Raw genomic sequence first — 16,304 nt, forward strand, 5'->3', positions numbered from 1 at the left:
ACATAAGAAAAAAATGTTTAAATCTGACCTCTGCTGCAGCTTCTTCTGTATTCATGTCTGCAGAACCTTATTTTGGGTCAGAATTATGAAAAAGATAAAGTTTTATGCTAGGATCAAAAGTGTATGTTTGTGTTGAAAGGTGCTGACAAAGATGAAACCATGTCTGCTGTTGTTGCTAGAAAATGCTTCACCTTAAAATGTTTCTTTCCTAACATCAAATTTATCTATTTGCTTTTCAAAGTTTTATTAGCTTCAGAAATTTGCCGCGACATCTCCATGATGTGGAATTATCACCGACTGAGTCATCCGGTTAGTCTCGGAACAGCTAATCGCTGTATTTTCAAATCCTTTTTCCAAGTAAATATTAAAAATGAAACTTGAACATTCATTTTCTTCATCGTGACATTTTCTGCTGCGCTTCTATTTTCACTGTAGATAAAAATTCTCTCTAATTCCATTAAATATGAAGAAAAAGGACTTATGTCAAAATCAGATTTCCACTCGAAGATCACAATTTAAACAAACACAATGGTTTGGATATTTGAAGACTCACTTCAAAACATTTAAAGCACTTTGATGAGTAAATTTCTTCATGGAAATAGCAGTTTTACTGTATGTGTTTTAGTTACAAAATACAGTAAATTTAGTGAATAAATATACAACATTTTTTGAATTAAATGAAAATGTCATTCTTACTTAAAAAATAAAATACAAACAAATAAAAGTGATTGAAATCAACTATTTCTTATCTTATTAACTTCAGGAATAGCTACTCTTCCTTTAGATCATAGACCAGGATGTTAAACTCAATCAGACAGGGTCCGAAATCCAAACAGGAAACACATTTATTAAATACACTAAAACAACATTTTTAAAACTTTAAAAACTTTTTAACATTATTGTGAATACAAACATGCAGGGAGATTATTCCAGAATAAATCAACTTAAACCTTAAATAACTTTCAATATTTTACTTTCCATAAAAATATATTTTGTCATAATTCATAAAAATAAGTGGAAGAAAACATCGGTTCATTAATAATAAAGTTAAATGATCTGGAGGGCCGGATAGAATCACCCGAAGGGCCGGATCCGGCCCCCGGGCCTTGACTTTGACACGTGGTTTAGAATATGATATACAACCCAAAACTCCCTTTTGGCAAGGCAGTGATATTTACATAGCTCATATAATACATGGAGGTACATAAAATGTTGGTAAAACACACAAAAGAAGGAATATATTTTAATTCATAAAAAATAAATGAATTTGTGACTTTAAGTCAATATTTTATTCAACCTTTTTAGAGGAATTGTCCATTTTTTCCTGGAAAAATCACAAGTCTCACCCCTAACTAAGTGTAAAAAAGCAGAAACATGGTGGTCTGTATTAACAATATTCAGTTATTCTTATGTGTCTCAATCAAGTAAATTCAAAGAAATAAGTCTTTTATGATATTTCATATTTCTGCCTTCTCAATGTGAAACCTGGACCTGTTTGGATACAGAGACATCCTGACAATGGTAAATATTTTTTTACACCAATGAGGAATAATTTCCCACAATGCACTGGACAGTCTCTCTTGATACACTAGTTGAATAACATTTGACATAAATGCGGAAACAGTTGACGAATATCCGAGTTTACCAGGAATCTGCTTCACCCTGTGGGATTCCAGAGCGGCTTTATATGAGTGGATGTGTCCCAGGAAGCAATCTCGCAAAAAAATAAAAATAAAATAAAGACTGCACTCTTCTTTTTTCTATTTTCTTTTACCAGGAGTCAGCCTTCAGTCGTGAACTAATATAACATGTTTTTATGTGAATTTTTTTAAATATTGGAAAATGTTATAATGTGATCAATGAAGTAATATTTTTTGTTCTTGTGTTTGTTTGTATGTATGTACGCCAAGAGAGCTTGGAGGCGTGGGGGTGAGTGGAGCTGTCCAGTGTTTCGCCCAAGCTGCCAAACTGCCAAACTCGATTTCCTGCAGATCTCACTCAGATCTTTGATTTGTTAACCACCAGCACATCTGGCAGACATGTGGGTCCAACAGTGTTGAATAATAAATGATAAAGCATCTGTTCCCTAAAATGGTTGTTAAGGGCGGGGTCTTTTACATGGAGCAACAACACCCACCCCCTCCATTACCATAATCCAGAGCTCTGTTTAAGTGGAGCAGGGAGCTTGTGTCACAGCCTATTTTTGTCACAAAACGCTATTTTTCCGTCTGCTTCTAATTCACAAATAAAATAAAATTTTCTTCATCTGTGTCCTCCATCATCAGGAATAGGGATATGTTAAAACACTGAAGGGGTCTTTAAAGTTAATTTGACCATTTTTTTCTTTGTTTGTATCAGGTTGCAGCAAATAATTATGACAAAAAATCAAAATAAAATAAAGAATAATTATTAAAAAAAAAATGAAAGGGTTTAAATAGATTAAAAAAATGAATGAATCCAGGTTTGTAGTTTTTACTTAGAACAAATTGGTCTGAAAAAGTCCATAAATAAGTGTTCAGCAGTTATTTCTTTGGCTTTTTAAAGGTAAATTGTTCTTTGCAAAGTTTTTGTCTGTTTATCTTTTCAGTGATTCTCCTAACTTTTATAAATTCATTGAATGGTCTTCTTTACTAGTTGTCTTTCATATTCTTACAAATTTATTGAAAATGTCTTTTTTCTGTTATTTTCACAGCTTTAAAGCCTCAAAAGTATTTTCCTCAATTTGTTCTTTGCGTTGTTTTTAAGGTCACATGACAAAAAAACGTATATTCAGTACTTTGCTGAAGATACTGATGAGGATGCATTTCCATTTTGTTGGTTTCTGGTTTAATTTAAATGTTTTGTATGTGCTGCCGGATGAGATGGAGAAGCTGAAAGTGGAAATTGTGCTGAAAATCTCAAATATTCAAATTAACTGAAGAGAATGTGCAAGTTCTGCAGAACTGCCAGATTCTTCACCAATGAAGAACCGCTTCCTGTTAACGTCAGGCCCTCTTATTGGCTGCTTTCAGCTGAAAAAAAGAATATATAATGGGTAGCAAGTGCAGCACGATCATTTGACCTCAATTCAAACACTTTACAGGAGAATGAACTGCAGCTCCTGCGGCTGAAAGCAGACAGAGGGAAATGATGCATCAAACTCTGGTGCAGCTCAAACTGCATGAATGAAACCTTCATGTAGATCACATGTCAAAGTCAAGGCCTGGAGGGCCGGGTCGTTTTATCTGGCCCTCCAAATCATTTTATTTTATTGTGATTAATAGTCCAATGCTATCTTGCGCTTATTTTTAACTTGTATAATTTCGACAAAATATATTTTTATGGAGAGTAACATTTTGAAAGTTGTTACAGGTTTAAGTTGATTTATTCTGGAATAATATTTCTGCCTTTTTACTATTCATATTTGTGCTAAAAAGTTACGCTATTAAAGTAATAAAAATTAGCATTCTGGTAGCTCTTTGGACTATTTGGGGATTTACTAAGATTTTTAGGCTATTTATAGCTAATTTTTCAGCTACATACTAGCATTTTGGCTAATTTAAGATTTTCTTTCCCCTTTTTTAGGCTTTTTTGAAGTTTAGCTATTTTTTTAGCTACATCCAAGCTGTTTTGGCTACCCTATTTTTTTTTTTTTTAGGCTAATTTGGGCATTTCGCTAATATTTTAGCTAGCTACCAGCACTAGTATCATCAATGGCCAAATTCAGCTTACAGCATCACACTAGTATTATCACAGGTAATGCTATATATCTAGTTCATAATTATGTTTAAAAAATACAGTTTTAAAAATGTAGTTTTAGTGTTAATATATGTTAATCATTTCCGGTCCACAACTTAAAGTGTGTTTTGGATTTTGTCCCCTTTTGCGATTTAGTTCGACACCCCTGATGTAGATTAACAGATGACGCTAAAACACAAAATCTTCAACATATTGTAACTTTTCAACCTTTAACACAATAATTCCAGCAGGAATCTGCTGGAATTATTGTGTTAATAAGCAACAAATGACAGTAAATCAAAGCACATAAACACTGAAGGGTTAGAGAGTGAACACGTCTGAGTGGAAGCGCAGAGGTTTGGTCCAGGTTCTGCAGAATGTTTGCACGCTTGGCTGAGATTGTGGGTTAGATTGTTGGATGAGTGTGGAGTGAGACTCGAGGCGCCTCCGCAGGTGGATGAACCACATCCTGACTGCTGCAAACTCCACTCACATGATCTGAGCCGCTGGATTCAGAGATGACACCTCATCCTGACGCGTTCTCTGACTGTCAGTAGACGATGAGGAGCTGTGATCCATTTTCATATCGTAAAGTCCCAAACTGAAGAGAAACCTCTGCAGGTGGGAGATTCTTCTTCTGCAGTTTTTTTGCTGCAGAACCGTCTAAACGAAGACGCTGCTGTTCCATCAGAATGACGTGCAGACAGCATGCTTTGCTACTTCTTACGTTGTAAAGCTTTAGCAGAAAACAAAAAATTAAGCTAATGTTTCAAATGTATTCTCATCAGCAAAACTATCATCTCCTACTGATCTAGAAAGTTTTATTTATCTAGCACCTTTCATAGACAAGGTGCTTCACAAGATAAAAACATAAGAACAAATACTTCAAAAGGTAAAAAACAAAAGACAAAGCTTTGCATATTAAAAACATAAAAGACAAATCCTCACAAGTTAAGAAACATAAAAGACAAGAGCATGCCACATAAAACAATCATTACCAATTAAAAACAGATTCAGTTAAAATGCTGAGAAAAATAAAAGGTTTTAAGTTGGCTTTTAAAAGAGTGAACATTGTCCCGGGAACGCCGGGAGAGACGGAGCTCATTCCAGAGTCTAGGAGCAACAGCCTGAAGGATCTGTCTCCTCTGGTCCGTAAGCGTGTGCCAGGGACCATCAACAGGTTCTGATCTACAGACCTCAGCGCACGAGACGGTCTGTAGGGAGTGATCAAATCACAGACGTATACAGGAGTTTGGCCATGGAGGGCTCTAAAAGTCAGCACTAAAATTTTGAATTGGATCCGGTGTGCAACCGGGAGCCACTGAAGAGCTCTGAGGATGGGAGAGATGTGAGCTCTTCTCTTAGTGCGGGTCAAGATCCTCGCAGCAGAGTTTTGAATTAACTGCAGATCTGACAGCTCCTTCTTAATCAAACAGGAAAACAGACTGTTACAGTAGTCCAGTCGTGTAGACACAAACGCATGTATAAGAAGTTCTAGATCCTTATCTTCTTCTACCTTTTGGCTTATCCGTTTCAGGGTCGCCACAGTGAAACAGCACCCACTGTTTCACATAAGTGATTTGACAGAGATTTGAGATTTTATACAACCCTGTATTTGAAGGGCACAGGGACCCAGTTGGGCAGCAGCGTCAAGGGTCTTGTCTAAGGACCCAATCTGGATGGGGATCAGTGGACACCCCGTGGATCAAACCCAGGGCTCCTGCGTGCCAGCCCTACTGAGTCATCCAGCCGCTAACTTCTTCACCAGATGTTTGGAGTGTTGCTCCAGCGACACATCTTTGTCAAAAATAACTCCCAAGTTTCTAAAGCTGAGCCAAGAGAACCTAAAAGCTGCTTAATCCCTGGTATGGTGTTATCAGGGGCAATGACTAGTGTTTCTGTTTTATCTGAATTTAGATGCAAAGAGTTTTTACTGAATCAGGTAGTTCATCAGAGAATCCAGTTTTTGTGTCTCAGAGGACTTAAATGAGCAATACAGCTGGATGCCATCAGCAAAAAAGTGATAGGAGACATCGCTGAACTCCTGGATGATCTTTCTGAGGGGGATCATGTACAAAAGGAACAGGACAGGAGCAAAACAGAGCCCTGAGGAACACCGCACAGTAAGTCTGTTGACTCAGACATCATCTGATTAGCCATGACACTAAAACTCAAACCAGACAAGTACGGGGAAAACCAGTGGAGAACTGACCCTGACAGACCAATCAGGTCTCTCAACCTCTTCAATAGGATCTGATGATTTACAGAAACGTGGCGCCGTCAGACAGTAACAAACTCAGCAATCGTTTGTTTTTTGATGAATGTTTCTCCTCCCTGTCCACCAGCAGAGACCAAAGGAAGGTGGAGCCTCAGTAATTTCTGATTCTGGTGATTTCAGGTTCTAATTGAAACGAATAGCTCCATTTTAAAGATCCAGCTGCTTTTTCAGAAGAAAATATCCTTAAAATGAAACCAGATTGAAACCAGTGTGAACTCAAAGCAAAAGCAAATCAGGAAAACCCTTCAGGGAGGCTGCAGAGATGCTTTTACCCTTTCAAAATACTAAAACTCATGTGGAACCAACAGCCACAGGAAGCTGTTCGTCTGCACGCTGCTGAAAGGGTTATTGCATCAGATTAAAATGAGAAATACTTTCAGAAAATGAAGACAACACACTGTCGTCGTTAGTGGAAGAAGATCCTGAAGAGGCAGATGATGAGAACTCCTGACTCTCCCAAAAATATGTTCTAGACGTGGAAGAACATTCCATCTTTAGATGTTCTTCCACTCTTGCCTCAAAATGATTGAACAAAAACAAAAAATAACTGGTCAGGATTTCAGGACAGAAAAAGTCTGTTGTTTTGGAAATCTGCAGGTTTTGATTCAGCAGAAAACAATCTTTATTTCTCAATGAATTATTGTGGCTTTCTTCCATTCACGTGTTGGATACTTGAAGCTAGGATCTCTTTAAGTTCTATTAACGTGAATCTTCATGTTCTGTTTCTCCTAAACACAACCTGCCATTTATATATGTTCTCAAACATGCCGTTTGGGTTCAGAAAGATCATCAGCAGTTTTCAAGGTCTCAGAGTCATTCTGAAAGTCGTCGACGACTCTGACGTGACTCCAGCGAGGACAGAAACTCCTCTTACCTGATCTCCTCAGCAGCGGCTGACAGTCCTCCTGACCGCCTGATGAGAGTGCAACGAGCGTCTGTGAAGGTCCGTGAAGGTCTGTGAAGGTCCGTGAAGGACTCGGCTGCTGGAAGAGATTTGGCTGGTTTTGCTGTGAGTCTGTGAGCCGCGCTGTAATCAACACCATCTCTGCAGAGAAGAAGAGGCTGCATGTAAATTCACAGGATCGCTTCCTGTATGAAGCTGTGAAACTGGCGTTCTCACACCGAGCAGATCAATAAAACCACCACAGAATAAACATGTTTCAGTCTGAAGGGTCACAAAGACATTCCTGCAGTTTTGAGACTGAAGAACCTCGTTTAGAACCATCTTCCAAACTTGGAGAAAACGGTGAACACTGGTGGAGCGGATCAGGTGAGTTATAATCCTGAGAAAAAATGTCTCCACACACTAACGTGCGACCCACCAGGTGATTACCTGCTCAATATGACCGCAAACAATACTATAACAAAATATTCATTCACCTTCATACAGGCAATTAACTGCTCTGAAGGTAAATTTTAGTAAACCCTAAAGTTTATCCCAAAGTTCCTCATGATAAAGGAAATAATTTTTATTTGGACCAAATACACGAGGAATGCATATAAAAAAACAGAAGTCAAATCATTTAAAGGCATATTTTTAGAGATGCAGCTTTTTCCTACGTGGAATAAATTACTCCTCAGTTTTGCTTCCCTAAATCTTATTGAAAACTGCTTGAGGAGAAAGAAATTAAGGAAGTTGAAAAACTCAAGAGTTAAGTTACAATTTACCTGTGAATTACTTAGAAAATGTATAGTGAACTGCTCAGGAATATTCCCTCACCTAAAAAGGATAAATGTTCACTTTCAACACTCAGGTAAACTTTCATCATCACCTGTGGGAGTTTTCCTCCAAACCTCCTGGCAGCAGCTATCCCTGCCGTGGCGTTTAAAGTAAAAAGTCGTTTTTCTTCAGTACTAGAAAATGTCACAACTACCTATGAACTCGCATGGTTCATTTACATACCTGAAATGAAGACGTAAGAAGGGAAAATCCCCCCAAAACTCAACCAAAATGCAGACAAACACAAGATTAAAACCAAAGTTCTACTTCAGGGATTACACACAGAGTGCAGCATCTCACACCACCACTAGAGGTCAGCAAAGGTAGAGTTATGTTATCTGTGGAATGGATGCATGTGTTTGATTCTGGGTGATTAAGACATGAAGATAAATTGGAATCAGTTTCTTTACACATAAAAAAAGACATTTGAGGACAGAAAAGTCAAACTGAAAACAACCAGGTGGAAGTTTTTAATTCTTGTTTTCCACTGACGGTCCATGAAAGTTGTCAGGGGGACGTCCCACTTCTGTTTGCTGAGGCAGACGGTTACCGTGGTGACGCCATTGATGCAGTCTGCCACGCTGTGGGCATCCATCTTGCAACCTCTGATACTCAAAGTGAGGTTTTGAGGTTTGGAATGCAGATCGTTGATGTAAAAGCTTCAGATGAAACGTCGTTTCTGTTAAGGTTTCAGAACATTCCCACACAGATCAGTACATGTACCTGCAGACGCACACAGTCAGGTGCAGCTGTCCTCATATCTACCCGCCTCTTTTGGCAAAGCCTTTCTACTTGTACAGGAAACTTGCACTTAAAAGCAACTTTTAGCGTTTCTTATCTTCACTTTTGGTTCTGCAGCTTAAACAATAATAAAGCTTTTAAAATTGAACTGAATTTAAGGGGGGATTTAGCAGAGAAAACACATTTAAATATATTCTTTCCTCCAACTCACTGGAAAAATTTTGCTATCAAAACAAGTTAAACAATAAAAAATACAAGATATTTTTCTCTTGTTTTATGTGGGAAAAAAATCTGCCCACAGAACTAGTATAATCTGTCTTGGTTAGATTTCTTTGTGATTTCCTGATCTTTTAAAACAAAATTAAATCTCGAAATTAGCCATAAACACTCCTAATTAGAGATACCGCTCTGGTATTCGAAAAAATTAAAGTTCTAAAACAAGTGTTTATTGTTAAAAAAAAAAGTTTTATATTTTTAAAATAGGTACATTATCCTAAGTGCTGTTACTTTTTCCCAAATAGACATCTGTTTATTTTCAAATGTTTTCAAGACATAAAAATATTCAAGTTATGTTTCACAAAAGTTGAAACAATCATAGTTGTGAAATTTTTTTATGGAAATGTGAGTGAAAACATGTATTTTATGTTTAGTGTTGTAACCATTTTACAGACGCTAAATATTACCATGCAGTGTGTACGTGGTGCAATATTTTTGGTTACTTAGCCTTTTAAAAAACAGATTTAAAAACATGTTTTCAACTTTTAATTCATGAATTCATAAGTGTTAAATGTACTAGCTAAATATTTAGTGACTTTAATAAATATTCAGTTGCATGGTTTGTGTTATTTTTGCTGTTACATTGACTGAGTTCACATAATTAAACGTCAGCCTGACCCAAGATGTCATAAATACCGAGCACACTTGAACACGGTTGAAACTTCCTGCATGACTCTGTTTGTACAGCAGGGGGCAGCATTGTCCACATTACCCCAAATGCTCATCTCACATCAAAAAACATCTGGATTAGTTCTGAATAAATATTTATTTCTTAAAAGCTGCAATTTAATTCAAAAACATAAGATGAATTTGAAAGACACTTTTATGCCAGTAGTCAAACACGGAGGAGACAGTGGCATGGTCTGGAGCTGCTTGCCCTTGTTGTTGAGTTTTTAAATCAAATACTAACTTAACTGACTGAGACCAGTTATTATGACCATGTTGAAGTTATTTCCTTCCAGTGTGACGGAATCCAGTAAAACTCAATTCCTTCATATGTGAAAACGTGTGTGAGATTAGTATTTAGACAGGCTAGCTTTTTAGAAATCCAACATAGAAGTGAATACCAATGACTGTATATAAGAACTGGACTGAGTGACTCCTCCCCCCTCATGTTTCAAACAAAAAGTGGCTCCAAGAAGCCAAAATCCCATAGACTTCTGTTTAGAAATAAACAGAAATTACTCTGTCATTCTATTGGTCAGAAAAACAATTATTGCTCTGAATTGACTTCATTTTACTACTACAAAAGTAAAAAAAAAAAAAATCACTTTATAATATATTCAGGAGATTTTTTTTATACTGAAACTCGTTGAAATTCTTGAAAAATAAAAAAATAATTTTTCTCATTTTTGTAAATGACAATAAGTTATAGGAAAACCCTCAGTATTTATGTTACATTTTATTATGTACCTTTTTTATATATTCAATTATGTTATTTGTTTTGTTCCAACTGCAATTTGGCTATGTTCATATTTGTGAAGTGTTCAATAAAAAGAAACTAACAAAAAAATGAAAAAGAAGTAAAGCATTTTTTTAAATCCTTTATTTTTTGTTTTTGTTTATTTATTTATTTTTTTTATTTATTCATTTATTTGACAGGGACATTGCACATTAAAAAGCATTCCTGCCAATGCGCCAGAGTTAGCTTAGAAGCTATTTTTCATCTGCTGTCCCTGGACTGATGGTAAAAATCGTCTCCCTATAAGAACAAAGTTAAAAACAAAATGTAATACAAGTACAGTAAAAGCACAGTAAAAACATAACATTTTTTAAAAAGTTAAGTAAGCACACACAATAAGATAAATAAAAAAAGTAAAAATTGATAAAAATGAGTGGACGCAATAAAATGAATCATAACAATTGATTGTAAAATGGCCTGTAGAATAATCAAATGTAAAAACGTACACTGAAATCATTTAAAAACAAGGAACATGCAGACATTAAAGAGTCCTAAGAATACTTATTCACACAAAAGAGAAGACGAAGAGAAAGAAAAAAGGAGACAAGACAAAACGAGTGATGTTGAAGAAGAAAAAGAAAAAGCCATTCGAGGAATTGTCTTTCATTTCATTTAAGACAAATTATGGAGTTACATTATGAAAATAAAAAGCATTTCTGCTTATGCATTTTAATTTTCAAATTTGATATTTCTAATGGAATTTTGTTACTGAAGCACTTTTTGAAAATGGAATGTAATTTTCTTTATCATTTTAACTAAGTTACAGAATAATCGGTGTTGAAGAAGAAAAAGAGAAAGCTGTTTGGAGGATTACTTTTCATGCAGTTAGATTGTGAAAATGGAAAAATAATTTCAGTATTGACATATATTGAGTCATTAACGCTTCCATACATGCAGCCCAGGTCCAGCCCTGCAATACTTAAACCTATTTAAAAAGTCGACATGATTATAATTAATTATTTGTGACTTTTTTATGTCATACTCGTTAAAAAAATAAAAACTTGTTCTGGTGCAGTCTTGGGATGTATTGCGATATGTATCGTATCGCCACATTATTGGCAATGATTCTTACAAGATTAATTAATTATTTAGAGTAATTGGAGTTATTTAATAGCTATGAATGAGGTTGGATGGAAAAGAGAAACGGAAAAAACTTAAACCAAGATTTCTTTTTTTAAATGAATAAAGTCTCGTGACACTATGATTTTCACTATCCATTGATGTCATTTTGGCCATAAATTCAGTTCAGTTACAGACTATGAGGGGGAAAAGATGCACCTGAGCATTCCATCACGACGAGGTTCCATAAATGCACCTCCATCCCCTCAGAGGAACAGAAGAAGTGTGTTCCTTTAAGACATTCAGGACCGTTTAGGAGGTCTTCAGTAAAAATAGCAGAGGGGGTGTGGGAGAGTGCCCGGGCAGGAGCTGAAACTCAACCCCTGAACATGTGTGGAGCCCCCGCGCGCAGCCTCGTGCTGAGTTCAGGGAAGAAACGGAGGTTCTGACTGCTGGAAGTCTTAGTGGTTATTTTAACTAGTTTTAAAAATGTAAACCAATATGTTTATGTTTTTTAGTGTCTGTTGAGGATGGTGGAGGGAAGGATTTATATGGTTTATGTTCTGTTGTGTTTGTGGATGTAGGCTGATGGAATCTCCGACTGCACTGAAACGCATCTTCTTAGAGGGACTTTGAATTCTCTCTGTGGGACCGTGAACGCATCAAGTGCTTGGAGCCTCGCATTAAAATATGATTTTTTTAAATATATATTGTTTATTTCCATATAGTACGTTTATTCCCAAATTTATTTAATCTTTTTTTTTTTTTTTTTTGGTTGAACTCTGGAGGTCCACATGCGGCCCCCCTCTCCCCCCCTCTGGCGGCGGGAGGGAGCGGATGTGTGACAATGACCGGCCGCGGCTCGCGCTCTTTCCTCCTCTGTAACGGGACTTTTTTAACCCGCACGTGAGAGCTCAGGAGCACCGATCCGGACCTTCGAACCTCGCAGAGGCAGAGGCAAACATGGGCACCCAGGGAACGGGACGCAAACGGTCCACCAAGAAGGAGCGCGCGACGGCGGAGGACGAGGCGCTGAACCTCATAGCCAGAGAGGTGAGAGAGGCAGCTCCGACCCGGTTCGGGAACGCGGCTTTCACGACTGTCACGTGGTGTGAGCGCTAAAGTTTGGGATTCTGGACAGCTGATGTATACAAACACACATGTTCTCAAATCTGAATTTTTTTCATGTTTCTAATTGAAAAATTAAATAAATTGTATTCAACTGAAACTCCTAAATGTTCCTTATCTTACAATGAAATATTATTATGGACATCTGACTTTTATGGAAGACACCAAAGGATCCATTTCACAGCAACCCCATTCCAAAACTATTACAAATCTGACCCATCTGGAGCCAGGTCACTTCATAAAGTAACCACTAGATGGCGTGTTACAGAAAATGAAAATGTCCACTCCAATGACAATGTAGCTTTTCATTAAGGATGTAAAATATATTAGCCACATATTAAGTAGGAGTAAACAGTTCCTAGGCGGCCGCCTGGGGCACCATTTGCTGGAGGGGGCGCCAGATTTTAAATGATTTTTTTTTTCTTTTTTTTAGTTTGACAAACGACTAATTTCGTGTAAAAATGTAAAGAAAAGTAATAATCAAACATAAATACAATAAACCGGGGCGCGTGTTTTGGACTTCCACGTTCAAAACTCTTGCATTCACGCATCGCAGCACAAGTTCTTATGTCCGTTTTCATGCTCTACATACCAAACGCTTGGCCATTGAACAGACATTGAAAGTTCAACTAGTTGACCAATCAGGGACTCTGCTTTTTAAGTGACATATGTGTAGCACTGATTCACAGAAGTGCCAAATGTCTGAATATTGATCATGAAGGAGAAATTAGTAATTGCGTTTTGTGACACTTTCAAATATTAGAATAGAACTGTGAAAATAACCGCTGCTCCTTCAGATTAAAAAGTTTACGTAAGTCAGTCCCTCCAGGATTTTGCGATTTTGCCATCGCAACTATTAACACAAATTCAAGCAAACCTGAGATTTGTTGTTCACCTTGCAACTTTACACTTTGATCACAACTTTAACCAATCTACCGTGACAACAGTCTTGGGTGATGATGCAGCTTCGTGACGGTTTCCCTTCTTCCCGGGAGCCATGCTCTTTTTTATTAACTCTCTTTAGCCTTCCGTCTTTTTTTCTCTGTAAGCTGCACGTGAACGGTCATTTACGCTGAGCAGGTGTGAGTGTGGAACGTTCCATCACACGTGGAGCACAACATGAACAGAGTATGAAAGGATTTATGATCATTTCAATATTATGTATAATTGTTTATTTGTATTGAATCCTTTCTGTTAGTAGGAAAACACACAGTTTGACATAAGGGGCAAAAAGGAAACATACTTGGCCTAAAATACCTTCAATTCATTGTGTTGAAAAAAAAAAAAAATAGAAATCCTGACTTTAAAACTGTGAATCGAAGCTTGACTGAATTGTTACATCCCTATTTATAAGACTTAATTTCATATTTACAGTGACATGCTTATGTGATAAAACACATTATCATCGCGGACAACACCACCATGGATGACAAAAGTATAATTGTGGACTTTAAAAAACGGATCATCATAAAAGACACGAAACATGCATTTCACAAGGACTCCGTTAGGATGGAGAGAGCATGAGGTTTGATAGTTTAAGTGTTTGATGAGCGAAGAGAGCGGGACGAACTACTCGAGTCGGGGGTGACAGAACAAACCACTCTTCCATGAGGAGCGAGGCCCGGAGATGCAACGGAGTCGATGTAAATGAATCGACAGACATGAGACGGACTCCTCATGAAACAGACGCACCGCAGACGGACTAGTATAAATTTGGGGTCAGAATTACATTAACTGCATAAACAGTTGATGAGTTACGGTTTTGCCATTATGACGTCACTTATTTTTCCAATTCGAGCTGCCACTAAATATTATTTTAAACTATTATTTTTTTCCAAATTAGTCAGCAAATTGGATCATGCATGAACTGGATGTGAAACACACATCTTAACCATCATTAGCTACATGCTAACTAAAAATAAAGACAATTAGGACGATAGTTTCTTAAACCTGTTGTGTTGTTATGGTGTCAGAGTCTTCTTGTGACATCACTACTGACCCATTTTACCACATGCGTGTCAAAGACAATGGCGGACGGAATTAGAAAGGGCTCGTAGTTTTGAGATAAAAAAATAAAAATAAAAATAATAATCGACTATTAAATGCTATTTTAATAGTCGTGACTAATCATGGCAGCCCCATCTTCAATAAAATAAAAAAGCTTTTAAATCAAATCAAACTTATTTCTAAAGAGCTTTGATATGTCTGCAACACAATGTTCCTTTCAGAATAAAAATATCTTTAAAACTTAAAAACCACATAAACCTAAAGCCCTGGAGGCTTTTATTTTTTAGGACAGTGGTGTTGTTTTAGCTCAGACTCCACCTGTTATTGTTGGGCTGGTTGCTGGTTCTTCGCCTAAAACAATAGTTAATATGATAATCAGACTTTCTCCCAATAGGCTTGTTAGTGGTTTAAATCTCTTTCTTGAAATATATTCAGCCCGCATTGACCAAAAAGAAAAACATCATGTCATTTTGTTGTTGTGAAGCCAAACTTTGCCCTCAGAAATGTCGGCAAAAATTTGGCACCTCTTGTGGTTTGAATGTAATTTGCTTTTTGAAGAAGAGCGTGTGCTAATCTGCCATGATGACCCAGCTGGACAACATCCTGTTTTGGAGGCAGGGTCGGCTCGTTACTGCGGGGTTCAACAGATCAGCATTCCAAACTCTGCTGTGGGCTGTCTGAGGTTGCACATTCCTGTAGCTGTAATCATCTCTGGTTGTATTTGCAGTAGCAGAAATCTTAGCCAGCTGGAGCTTTAATGGGAGCTTGAGGGAGCTGAGGCTCTGAAGCAGGAGCTTCAGAATCCAAACAAGATGAAGTGGATTCAGAGACCACAGAGGGGAAGTGTGTGCCTTTAAGTAGCAGTGGGTGAAGTTTGTCAGAGCCGCTGCTCTGACAGGTCAGCATGCCAGCCCTGATGAGTTCTGCAAAAGAGTTTTAAAAATAGACTCCCGTGGAAGATCAGCAGTTGTTGCACCCCAGTTTTAGGCTGCGTCTGTGGGAGGGGGGGCAGCTCACCAGCTGACCAGCTCTCTTGGAATGGGCTGGCACTGTTGTTGCCGTCGCTCTGTAGCACCGAGGGTTTGGCTCCAATTTAGACTCTGAAAGCTGGCGTTTATTGTTCTGATGCTGCTGTGGTTGTTTTTTTGTCAGACTCACGGTCCAACAAACAGCAAAGGAGGGTTAGAAGTACTTCTTTATAGATCCAGTATTACCGGTAATGGACCGAAATCAGGAAAAATGACCGGTCGGGATATCTAAACCTATTTGTTTTGCTCCAATAAGTGTTGACACTTTTGCTCAGTGTCCAAATTTATTGATGAGAAAAAGAAAAAAAGTTACCTGGGAGTGAAGCTAAAATTCAAATCTTCCTGTTTTCATGCTTAAATGACCTTTCTAACCTATAGATGAAGGATTTTTTTTTTGCAAAAATGTGTTAAAGTCCCACTCCAATCATCTTTTAATGCATTTTGAATTGTTCCCTGCAGTCATTTTCTAGAACGTAGTTTCTGCAGAGCAGCAGGAGTTTATTAGAAATTAATCTCTTAAGTTGTGGGCGGGACCATAGGCACGTTGACCCCACCCACAGTTCCCCTCCCCTGTTGCTTAGAACCCTTAGAGCTGTGGTATTTTTTACGTAGCAAAAAAGAACTTTAAACAGTATTTCTTCATCTGCTACTAATTCACAATAATTTGGATTAACAACTACTTGGAAATACAATTTTAAGCTTAATTTTTTTAAATATTTTCCTTTATACTGAAAAAAAATGCTACTAGAACATGTTAAAAACACCAAAAATACTATTTTCGTTGAAATCGGTCTTTAAAGGGCCTATGCCATGCTTTGCTTTAGTCATTCAGAGTAAACTATATCCATATACGTATATGATCCTACAGTGCCTTTGGCACACTAAAGA

The 16,304-nt window shown here is 37.4% G+C and overlaps 2 protein-coding genes across 10 annotated transcripts in view; one reads left to right on the forward strand and one right to left on the reverse strand.

Moving 5' to 3' along the window:
* The window catches only part of cd28 (CD28 molecule), a 37,565-nt gene that overhangs the window by 15,192 nt on the left and 6,069 nt on the right, over positions 1 to 16,304 (reverse strand). For all 4 annotated transcript variants that reach the window (XM_024286285.2, XM_024286284.2, XM_024286286.2 and 1 more), the window contains one exon: positions 6,870 to 7,040. In XM_024286285.2, the coding sequence (XP_024142053.1) occupies positions 6,870 to 7,038 (169 nt within the window). In that variant the 5' untranslated portion in view covers positions 7,039 to 7,040. The remainder of the gene's footprint in view (positions 1 to 6,869; positions 7,041 to 16,304) is intronic.
* The window catches only part of lrrfip1a (leucine rich repeat (in FLII) interacting protein 1a), a 33,312-nt gene continuing 28,320 nt past the window's right edge, over positions 11,313 to 16,304 (forward strand). For 5 of the 6 annotated variants that reach the window (XM_024286273.2, XM_024286276.2, XM_024286274.2 and 2 more), the window contains exon 1: positions 11,313 to 12,306. In XM_024286273.2, coding sequence (XP_024142041.1) covers positions 12,217 to 12,306 — 90 coding nt within the window. In that variant the 5' untranslated portion in view covers positions 11,313 to 12,216. The remainder of the gene's footprint in view (positions 12,307 to 16,304) is intronic. The other variant, XM_024286278.2, reaches the window with a different exon arrangement.

The sequence above is a fragment of the Oryzias melastigma genome, linkage group LG21 (assembly GCF_002922805.2).
Source record: "Oryzias melastigma strain HK-1 linkage group LG21, ASM292280v2, whole genome shotgun sequence".
In the NCBI taxonomy this organism is placed as follows: domain Eukaryota; kingdom Metazoa; phylum Chordata; class Actinopteri; order Beloniformes; family Adrianichthyidae; genus Oryzias; species Oryzias melastigma.